The sequence below is a fragment of the Rhipicephalus sanguineus genome, chromosome 2 (genome assembly GCF_013339695.2).
Source record: "Rhipicephalus sanguineus isolate Rsan-2018 chromosome 2, BIME_Rsan_1.4, whole genome shotgun sequence".
NCBI lineage: Eukaryota > Metazoa > Arthropoda > Arachnida > Ixodida > Ixodidae > Rhipicephalus > Rhipicephalus sanguineus.
The window spans coordinates 33,581,639-33,592,921 of NC_051177.1; the positions used below are offsets into that span (position 1 = coordinate 33,581,639).

Genomic DNA, 11,283 nt, shown 5'->3' on the forward strand with positions numbered 1-11,283 from the left:
AAACGGCGCGTAACTTTGGTCATCGAGTGACGTAAACACACACACTTAACAAACGCTACCAATCATTTAGGGTCGCCTGATAGAAATGTTTGCCTTACACGCACATTTTTTTTTTCTATCGTTCGAAGTGTACAAGGTACTTTTCATCGCGTACGGTGGAGCTAACACTGCTAACTAAATAGGTTCGGTTAAACCGTTGTGAAAGCGATCTCCTATCGGCTTATAAAACGATCGGTCCTGAACTATTCCTGTCAGTTTTATTTGCAACTAATAGAGTTTCTGTAGCGAAGACTGCTTTGAGATTAGTTCTGACACTCGCGTGTTAAGCTCATCGAAGAACCCGTGAAAACTGCGATAACATATCATTTTTTTAAAAATGACCATTTGTGCTGCTCCCTTTACCGTCTATTGGCGTTCCTAGAAGAACACTGCAAGTGAAATGAAAGAAAGCGAGTCAAGCCGTTTTCGCAGGTCACTACAGCTCGCCAACAGCAACTTGATGTACAAGCACCGACACTAATCTCATTAAAAGGCCCGTAATTTACGATAATTACAAAGATGAGCAATGTACGAGACACGAGGTATTTACAGTTGTACACGTTCCCAACACATAGAGTAAACGGAATAGTTTCTTAACATGGAAACTCCCTTGAAATAAGATATGTATCGACCCCTACTATGCGAACGAAGAAATATAAAAATATTCAACGGCTGAGTACGGTTTAACTAAAGTCTTCTAATATCCTGCCAACATAGAAAGTCGATAAATCTGTTCCATTATTTTTACTTTACTTCGTCAATTGAGCGCGTGTACGCTGTGGTCACTCTTCGCAAACACCACAGAAAGTCGTGTCGATTATGAAACGGATATCAAGCAGAAATATTTAAAAAATGAATCGATAAATTGAAACTATAGACGGTGCATTGTAATCATCACACTCACCTTTCTTGAAGAAATGAGCCTCGCATCCGAGGTTAGAACTGAGGGCCAGGAGGCCCAACGCTAGAAGGAGGATGCACATTTCCGCTCTGCGTCGTCGACAACGACGTTGACTGTACACTAGCTGGGCGCGCGCCTTTTTGAAAACGCCAAGAGTGTGCCACGGGTTGTCCCCCCGCCAACAAACGTCGGTGTGTGCGGCGGTGGTGTTCTTCGCGGCCGTAAAAAAATGGCGCTCTTTGGCGCACGAGCTCTTCGCAACTTACTCCTCGGCCCCTTCTTCGCTCACTCCAAAAACTCCAGACTTTGGAAGCATATGAGAGGGCAACCGGTTGCATCTCATATATATACACCAGTATATATGTGAGGATATGCTGAGAAGCCTAGCGCAACGATGTCTTTTCGATCGTGCGCACTCCGGTAGTGCGCTACGGAAGAGCCCATGCGAGCTGCAATCGTGCGATAGTGAGACGCGCGCGAAAGTCAGTGAAGCGGAGGTTGCAAAAAAAAAAAACGAAAAAAAAAAAACGCATCTCCGCAGAGTGAATCATGACGAGTGTGCAGAGCTCTGGGTATCGTGTGGGTGACTAATCGTACGTTACCCGAGCGTTGCCCCATGTAATGTAAATTGAGTGACATAAAGTGACATAAACAGTCGACGACAAAGTTAGGTTCTAAGGCCCATAATGTCTACGTTGAAGTCGCCTAGTAGTATAAAGGGTTCGTGCTTGTCTTATATTGCTTTCTCACAATTATTATTGATGCTCATCTATCGTAAACCTTTTTTTTTATTCGCATACACACATATATGTTTCGACTATGGCAACTGTTTCGCTGTTTACAAACACAGGCCCTCGGAAGGCTTCCGGTTTCGTGCGCTGGCGTAGGCTAGTAGAATTGGCGGGGAACAAAAGCCTTGGCGAGTAGCCCGTAGGGTTTCAACACTTTTCTTCCTGTGTCTAGCAAAATAATTCAAATAAATATTCTTCCAAGCTATACACAACATTAATCGAGTTAGTCCTTAACTTTAAGCTCCTTTCTTTTATGTGAAAGCGGAAAAAGAGTACTTCCTTACTCTGACAAAACTTAAAAATGCGCTTTCCGCTTCGGTGTTGTAGAGCAATAAATTAAATGACCGCAGGGGCGTAGCCAGAAATTTTTTCGGGGGGGGGGGGGTTCAAACATACTTTATGTAGGTTCGTGCGTGCGTTTGTATGTGTGCGTGTATATATACGCAAGCAAAACTGAAAAATTTCGGGGGGGGTGAACCCCCCAACCCCCCCCCCCCCCTCTTAGCTACGCCCCTGATGACCGGAAGTATCTTGGGGTACAGCACGCGGTCCTGCTATCGCAATCTTGAAACCGTCTTGACACCGGACAGTGAGAGTCGACGACAAAGCTAGGTCCTAATAAGGTCCATAATGTGTACGCTGAAGCAGCGGCGCACGGGCGCTGCCATGTTTCATCACGTGATCGTAACTGGCCTTCCCCCAGCCAACGCATTGGGCCAGCGAAGCGGCTGTGGCCGTACCACACAAGCTGGTTGCAGCAAGGTGTAAGCAAGTCTGCCTACGCAGCAAAACATAGTTCTACATGTAACCGCCTCAAATTTGATAACGTCGAGACATCTGCGTTTGTTTGGTACGTGCTACGTCACAACGATAAGCGATATATTTAATAAACTTCGTATTTATGGCGTATGCCTTGAATTGCTGTATTAGCAACCACCAGTAGCTGGGGTTATAAGCCAACATGGCAGCACCCATGCAGACGCGACCGCCCGCTTCGATCCGAACTCGCGCTTGCTACTCGCCCACTGTCCTCACAGCAATAAATAAATGGCGAAATCGGCCATCGCTTTGTGTCAGCTCACGCTGAGGAAAAAATGCCCCCACCTCCCCGAAGGGAATCGTGAGGAAAAGCGAATGCATTTCTTGCGCCGAGAGTACACGGCGTAGTAATTTTAATGGCGTAAAGCTGGACACATCGACGCGCTCAAGTGTCTCCCTTTTGGGCGCCTCTTTCAATGAACCCTTCCTACGTGCGTTCGTAATCACCTCAGGGATGTTGCCACCGCCTTCAATGCAGCACAAACGCGTTTATAACGTGCTGTTTTCAGGCTGTGCCAAGGCAGCACAAACGCTAAACGCGTTTCATACGCACTGCATTGAGGCGGTAGCTCAGGGAGGAGAAAGAGCGAACGGCGAGAGAAGGAGCGGCGAAGCACTGCACCTACACTCTCCTACACTCTCTCCACACACGCGGGAGCTCCGTCAAGCTCCCGCGATGCAAGCGCCCTCACACGCCAGAGCGCGCTCCTCCTCTCCACTCACTCTCCGCTACTCCGCCCGCACCACCTGCTCCGGTTGCTAGGGGCGAGGATAAGCGCGCGCACCCGCAGCTGTTGCTATGGGAGAGGGAGTGAGAGCGGAGAGGCGCGCGGACACCGACCGACGCCTGACATAGCCCGACTAAGAAATGCATTCGCATTTAAAAGCGTCAGGTATGCTTTGTCTTTATTATTGCGATCAGCTGTGTTTATTTAGCCGTGCCTCCTAAGCCTTATCTCAGACGATATGAGAATGAATCTTGGAAACACCGCAAAATACTGACGAGTACATTGCTCTCGAAGCTCCAGGACGCGAATATAAAGTAAATAAATGCGTAGGTTTTGAAATTACGGGCCACACAGCGCAGGAACAACGACGCGATAAATTCGAGGCGGAAGGAAATTGCATCCACAGGTGCCGCCATGTTTTCTCACTGATCTCCACTAGGAGGAGCTGGATGGCGCATCGAGCACGCGGGCGTGAAGCCGCTGTTTTTGTCCCGGAAGAGAGTTTTTCTCTTCTTTTTTAAAGAAATACCTGCCTGTAGCGCAGTAAACTGTACGAATAGACCGGAAAAGTCGCCAGGAAAGACATTTCGCGCTAAGTACCTCAATGTTGCATTACTTTTTACGCATTTTGTACGTTGCCGCGCTCCGCCGTATTCGGACGGCGTCGGCACGGCGTTCGTGATCTTTCGTGTAGCGTTCGTCGGCGTCTAAAGTGAGGCGTAATCGCAGAGTTTGAAAAAATAAAAAAGAAAAACGATCATAACAACAGCTGCCACCCGAGAATACTTGAATTGCGCGACTGAGACGGACAGAAGACGCCAGCTTCCGGGACAAACAGGGGACCTTCCGGTGGCTTCACAAGCGCCCGCCTCGCAGAGCGTGGATGTGCCGTCCAGCCTTTTTAATGGAGGTCAGTGTGTTTTCTTTTCCGCCGCTGCCGTCTGCTCGCTTTTACTCGCGCGCGCGCAGACGCTATGGGAACGCCGAGCAGACGACGCGACGTGGACGGAGACATATTGAGCAGCGCTGCCAAAGACCACGGCAGGGCGATGGCCATGGGGACGGCCACAGTAGGGGGACGGCCATGGTGCGGTGGCGCCATCTAGTTTTGCTTTAGCAAACCAGCTGCGGAAAATCGTCTATAAAGGGTAATGCTTGCAGGTGTTTTATATTGTTCTGTCACAATTGTGATTGATATTAGACTATTGTTAAACCCATTGTTAAAACCACGCATCTCCATGAAGTGAATCATGACGAGTGGTCGAGTAGGTGTGTAAGCACGGACGTCGACGGACGGACATGCCTCGGCCTTAAGGTGCTTCTCCCTTAAGAGGGAAGGGAGCATCGGCAGCGGTGTGCTTGCAGTGTTGTACTATCAGCATCAAATGAAACCCGAACAGCGGCAAGCCTTCGCAATGGCATAGTGCGTGCCGTCCAGTTATCACCATGGGCAGGCGCGCATATGCGCAGTGCGCCCAAACCGGATGGGCGCGCCGTTCAATGGTGATACGGCGCGCAATATACCATTGTGAAGGCTCGCCGCTGTTCGCGTTTCATTTAACGCCGATAGTACGCGTTCCTCTGAAACAGGAACGAACGCTAGTTCCTTCGCTATCTTGGAACCATACTCCGTTTCATACATCAGGTGCAACACTAAATGTGTTCGCGCCAAGAAATAGTTCAATGATTTCACGAACCGTAACATGATTGTTGTGTGTGTGTGTGTGTGTGTGTGTGTGTGTGTGTGTGTGTGTGTGTGTGTGTGTGTGTGTGTGTGTGTGTGTGTGTTTTAGTCTGAGTAATAAATGGAGATACTTTGTGCTTTAGAAACAAACGAACCTAGCTCTACGGTTGTCAAGTTCTTCTGGGTCGCTTAGCGTCTCTTTGTTTTCGTTTTTTGGTGTTTGCTTTGCAGCCCTTCGCAACGCCTCATGCGCACTCTCTTGCTCGGCTCGCACGAGCATTTACAGTGGTGAAAGCCAAGCGCGAGACGCGCGGACTCGCACATTTTGCTGGCCGAATTTCTTGCATACATCTCCCACAGCGTTGCATGCACCTGATGTATGAAACGGAGTTCCCGTTATAAGTTCCTTTAATTCAAAAGGAACGTGTTCCAGTTACAATTTGAACATTGGGACGTATCGTTACATTAATGTTACATTTGGTTTTTTTTAAATCAATATATAGTGTCGGATAATCCTGAGCAGTAACTGTGAATTTTGATTTTAAGGGCGTGGTCAAGATCGCTGGCGCGCGCGCTATTTCAGCAGCCATCCGCGGGCGGCTCGTCTACCCTTCTACGTGCTGCGCTCTCAACGCGAAGAGACTGTCCGAAATGTGTTGCTCTCCCTGGACCGGCCGTATTCTCTTGCACCAGCGTTTTATATATAGTTGCGCGAGATCGGATCCAAAAGAGTCAGCTGCCAGCTTTACTTCGTATAAGATTACAATTTGTTGCTATCGCATTCATTGTTTCGCCCTTGCGGTGAAACTGTGATTTTTTCTCGTCAGCACTTCGTTGGCAGTGTTGAAGGGCCGTTCCATCGATGCGGTTGAGGTTCCTGCCGTGTTGTACACAAATAAGAGCAAAGCCAACCGAGGTCTTAGGGGCAAGGGCAGGCTCAGCGGGCGCAACACGAATGTATCGCCGGATTTACGCGTATCGTTTATTGCATGACTGATACGTTACCAGTACGGCGGCTGTCGAACTGAACCATGATAAAATTATGGACCGATAGGCACGGAGATAAGTCACATATGTTGAAGGAATGCCTGCCCAAACGCAACCATCGAAGGCACCGGGCAAGCGCCTCTGGCTCCCGCGTCCACTGCGTTGCGGTCATCTCCCCGACATCCACGCAGCCGGGTGTGAAAAGACAGATTTGCCGATAGATTCCGGCGCGTGCAGGGGTCTCCATGGGTGATGTTGCGTATGACGAAGAGCCCCTGGCGCAGAGGCGTCGCTGCCTGAATTTTGTATAATGTTACTGTGCATCGCTTCAAAATGAGTTAGCATATGTGGCGCTCAGTCGGAGCCAAAGTTGCGCAATGCTGCGATCCTATATTAAGGAGCTTTAGAACAGCGTACGCAAAGCTTCGCGCTAGCATTTGCCGCCTCTGCGCATGCTTCGTACGCTATTCTCTTGCAGGCCCCCGCTGAGTGATTGAAATAGCGGGCGACTGCAACGACCGCTATCTTTGCGTACGCTATTCTAAAGCTGCCTATAGTACCGTAAAGCCACCTTTCGCCCACATTTAAGGAAGTTGAAAGCATGAAATCGTATGGCATTGATCATGAGATGAATTAGACATAGATAATGTCACTTGACATTAAGACTTGACATCAGATAAATTGCATAAACCATTTTGTTACATGACGTGTTAAAATGTCATGCCTTAACACACTTGACATGACAGGCGAGATATGTCATGAATGGCATGTATGGATGGCGTGAATTCGGAGCCTAATTCAACGAGTAGCACTTAAACGCATCACGTGACATGCAGCCCATTAATCTGCAATTACCGTGTGCAGGATGGGAACTTGGAGTACTAGGGTACGAAACACGTCGAATAGCAGTGGACCGGCGCATGTAAAAAAAAAGACTCGCTGCTCTGGCTTTCTACGTATGGGATCTTCTGTTAGCGAACACTGCATGTGCAAATTCGAGGAGAAAGATGAGAACAAAAACAAGAAGGGCGCCGATGTCGTGCTCACACTGAGGCCGGAAGGGATAAATTTAAGCCCATCCTTCGGAGAGGTTGATCTAGCAGTCGTTTTCTTTGATTTGTGAACAATCTGCATGTTAAAAAGAAATGATGCAGAGATTCACTCTCGTTGCAGTGGAGGCATAAGGGTGACTGTACCAGACCCGACCTGTGTAGGTAAAAGTTCAGTGGGGGAACTCGGCATCTTATCCTGGTAATTGATATTTCTTCCCTTCTAGTGCAGTACCAACGATTTTTCCATGGATACTTAAGGTGGGGAAACTCAGATGTTGCCAAAGCCGATTTGGCAAAGGTATCCGACGTTGCAAACTTTTCAAATCGTGCTGCTGAGACGAACGGCATCGTCGGCATTATAGAGATTATGGGACCATTATGTGATGCCACCGCAAGTGCATCTGCATATTCATTGAGGGCTAAACCCTTGTGCCCTGGTACCCACACTAAGGGAATAAGACGATAATGTCTTGGGACAAGGGAATAAAATACTTCTAAGGCATTCGAGAAATTAGGTGCAGTTAATGCAGAGCAGATAGATAAACAATCTGTCACGATGACAGCTTCTGTTATTGATAGGGGTAATTTACGTAAGGCTAGGACAATGGCAAGCAATTCCGCTTGATAAATAGGCGTAAAGTCGGGTAATCGAATTGAAAAAGACCAATCCAAAGCTGAGGATGCAGTTCCCACTCCTGCCTTTTCTTGACAAACTGAAGCGTCAGTCGCTATAACGATGTTTGTTTCTAAATTTAACAGGTGGTCTTCCAAAACGGCATTCAGGTACCTATTGGGTAAATGTTTGCATTCCTTAGGAAATACATTGTCGAACTCTATTCTAATTGTTTGAGGAGATCTGTTAAGTACAAGTACCTCGCGAAGGTTTACTTGTATTTTTTCCAAGAGCTTTTGTGCGACAATCACTTGTGGACACCTTAATCTAGACCACTGATGGTTAAGAAAGGACGTCGGCTCATTAATAAAAACATACAGTGACCTTCTCTGAGGTGTCGCATATATCTTTAGGAAGGTACGTACTGTTTGAATTTGGAACCGTGTAAGAAGAGAAGGCAGGCGCGCTTCTTTATACAAAATATTATTTGCGACAAATTTAGTAAGCCCAAGACATAATTTTAATGATTCGCCTTCTAGCAGAATCAGTGGTCGAAGTTTGTTCTTTCCTTTGGTGCAGCTGAAATGGGCTTTAGTCACAGGAACGTTTTCGAAGCCGTGTGCGAGTTTTTACGGGAAACAAAAAGAATAGAATGTTAAGTTTATGCACCATTTCACTGTTTCAACCTATTCAATCTTTTTTAACATCTGGATTGTACCAATGAATCTAATTTTTAAACCATTCATTCCTAAACATATTCGGATTGTAAAACAATTTAATTTCTAAAATAAGGTACCACCTGTTTCATGGCTGATCCCCCGCGGTGGGTTGCGCCAAGTAACTGAAGATCAACCAACCAACCAACCAACACTGAGGCCGAATGTGATCTACCGCGTCGACAAACCAAGACCACTACTGCTCGGCGGGCTACGTCGCTTCCGGCGGCTCCTCGGTCGCAAGAGCCTCGGAGTCGCTATCGTTTTCGTCGGTAATCGCGTTCGTTCCGTCCTTTCGGGCGCCGCCTGTCGCCGTCGATGTCTTCTTAGCGTAGGGAGCGTTCATGTTGCGCTGGGACTTCTGGGTAGTCTTTAACGTCCTGCGACATGGAAATTAAGAAATAAGTAAATCAAAGATCGGGAGAGAGGTGAGCAGGAGAGGCGGTGGCTCGTGACACTTTTTGTCTTGGTTACCGTGGTGGCCGTTCTTCAGCTTTGACCAAGTGGCTCAGCGTTTTGTTATAACGTGTATTGGACCAAGAAAAACATTCTTAACGTTTGTTCTAGTGTAGTCAAACAGCGAGTAGTCAAACAAGAGCTTTCCTTTTTTTCACCGTCCATGCAGCAGACGCGATCTTTAGCTCTTTGAACCACACAAATTGTCTTTGCTTCAAATATTCAATTTTTATGGAATAATTGTGAGAAAAAGTTACAAGAAACATATTGGACACATGAAAAAAAAAGTGGCGTGTAATAAAGTCTCCACGAGGCGGTTAGTGGTGCTGACCAGCGTGCCGGAAGGGTCTCTACATAGTACATATTTCGCATGTGGTCCCTGCAATGGTCCTTAGCATGCTTTGCGCTTTCCCTTTTAAATATTATGTTTTATGCAATTCAGAAAAAGGTTCTTTTTTTCTTCCGAAAGCACAGTGGCACATTGACGTTCGGCACAGCCAAATTGTCCTCGATGCCTTTGGTGCTGAATTTCCCGTGTCCTTGTTTCGCTGTTCGCCGATTGAATATAGTGTGTTTTTTTTTTTCTGTGCGCACAGATTATTATCAAACACGATCTTCTAAATCCACTCAAGCGTTCATAAAAGGCTAAAAATGCCAAATGGGGTAGTACCGTAACTGTTCATTTCAAGAATGTCAGGTGGCAGTGCACAGTCATGAAAATATTAGCAGCAGAGACATCCGATGCTTTGTACTCCAGATGGGAACCGTTCAGGCTGGGACGGTGGAATCTGCATCTCTTTCGGTGTCGCGTGCGTCACTGGCATTTCCAGTAACATGTGCAATCGCGGATTCGTCGTCGGACATCAAATTGCGGATATCCTCTTCCTGGCCACCAGTGCTATCGCTTGAGCTGTCGCCTGCAGCAGAGCTATTCGTGTCGCTTGGGGTATCTTCATACCGAACAAAAAGAGGCGTTTTTGTCATGTAACGCAACTTTATGGCGAATTTCGCCCTTACAGTCTGGGACCCGACTTCTAACCCCTTTCATGCACGGTAGTTAGTGTAGCTGACCACCGTAAAAAAAAGTCGTCAGACATTATCATTTTGACCCACAGCGTATTTTAGATGCGAAGCAGCTTTCGCGCTGGGCTTTGTTTGTAGTTCCATTGGCGACCGTCCGCTTTCTAAAACCTACCATAGCCATCTGTAACATATTGAGCGCGCGCTCGCGCGAAGGAGAAGTCTTCTTCATCTTGTTCTTCAACCGCCTTAATGATGATATGTGCAGAGCGTGCGCTTGTGCCAAGGAGAAGTCTTCTTCGTCTTGTTCTTCGACCGCCTTGATGATGATACGTGCAGAGCACTTTAGCGGCCCGGGCTGCCGTATGCTATCCTAGCTTGGCGTAACGCAGACAAAACCACGTGTGCTGGCACGCGCTAGCGCGTTCGGGCCTGTGTAAGGGGCTGGGTAAGACGCTGTGGCCTCTCCCCCTTACACTCTCTCAGCAATCACGTGATGGCGTCGGGGAACGAGATTCTGCAGACGCGCGATGAACCCGCGTGGCGTGCTCCAACAAGAGTTCGGGACGAGTGACAGCAACAGCAGCTACAGTGAATTCATGGTGCTCCACATAAAGGACGCGTTAACATCGGGAAGGTGCCCGTGATGAACGGAACCTTCAGTCGACCCATGCGCTCCTTCGCATCCCCACATGATTCCCTTTAGTCGGAGATGGTGAATTTTTTTACCAATAAAGCCTGTAAGATGCACTCCCACGATGCGGGTGACATTCAAGAAAGATTAGGTCTAAGTGTACATAGCTTAGCGCACGTGCAAACTTTCAAAGTCCAGCGCGGGAAGCGCCATGCTGGCTCTAAGGTTGTTGCTTAGCAACAACAAAAAAAAAAGCCCTCCTAGAAAACCAGCACCACCTGCCGCACTTTCAGAGAAGAGTGAAGGTGAAAAGTAAACACTTGTTTGCTTGATAAGCAGCTAACTTGCACTGGAAAAAAAGTTTTTGAGTTTGTGGTCAACAACGCTGACCACTTTGCTTCAGTTCTCCAATACTCCAGTGAGAGAGAAAGAGGGGAAAATGGGGGAGGGAGGGAGGGGGGGGGGGGGCTCGATGTGAGTGAAGAGACTACATCGGCATCCCAGTATACTCAGCTGAGTGCCCAACTTCAGCTGCGCATCGCAGGGAACATGTGAGTAGTACTCATGGATTGAAACGCAACATCATTTTTTTTAATATAACGAGTGCTATGATGAATTGCTCGCGATGTAAGTGTTCGAGTCAAAATTTTACGCCTATATGACACGAATTCTAGACGCTATAGAAACAAAGTAAGATCATTATTTAGCCCTAAATTTTCGCCTTTTAATCAGCATGCTTCAACGAATAACCTCGTCTGGTTCACCCTCTTTTTCCGTCGCCTTAGCCTCGTCCAGGTGCTCTCCTATCGTGAATGCCAGTGGTGTGGAAAAGTGAAAGAGCGC

The 11,283-nt window shown here is 47.5% G+C and overlaps 1 protein-coding gene across 2 annotated transcripts in view; it reads right to left on the reverse strand.

Annotated features, from left to right (window-relative positions):
- Nucleotides 1-1,253, reverse strand: part of LOC119382685 (proline-rich proteoglycan 2-like) — a 76,932-nt gene extending 75,679 nt beyond the window's left edge. Inside the window, exon 1 of one of the 2 annotated variants that reach the window (XM_049412293.1) lies at nucleotides 944-1,079. In XM_049412293.1, coding sequence (XP_049268250.1) covers nucleotides 944-1,022 — 79 coding nt within the window. In that variant the 5' untranslated portion in view covers nucleotides 1,023-1,079. Of the gene's footprint in view, nucleotides 1-943 lie in introns of both variants that reach the window. The other variant, XM_037650493.2, reaches the window with a different exon arrangement.
- Between the last annotated feature and the right edge of the window lie 10,030 nt (nucleotides 1,254-11,283).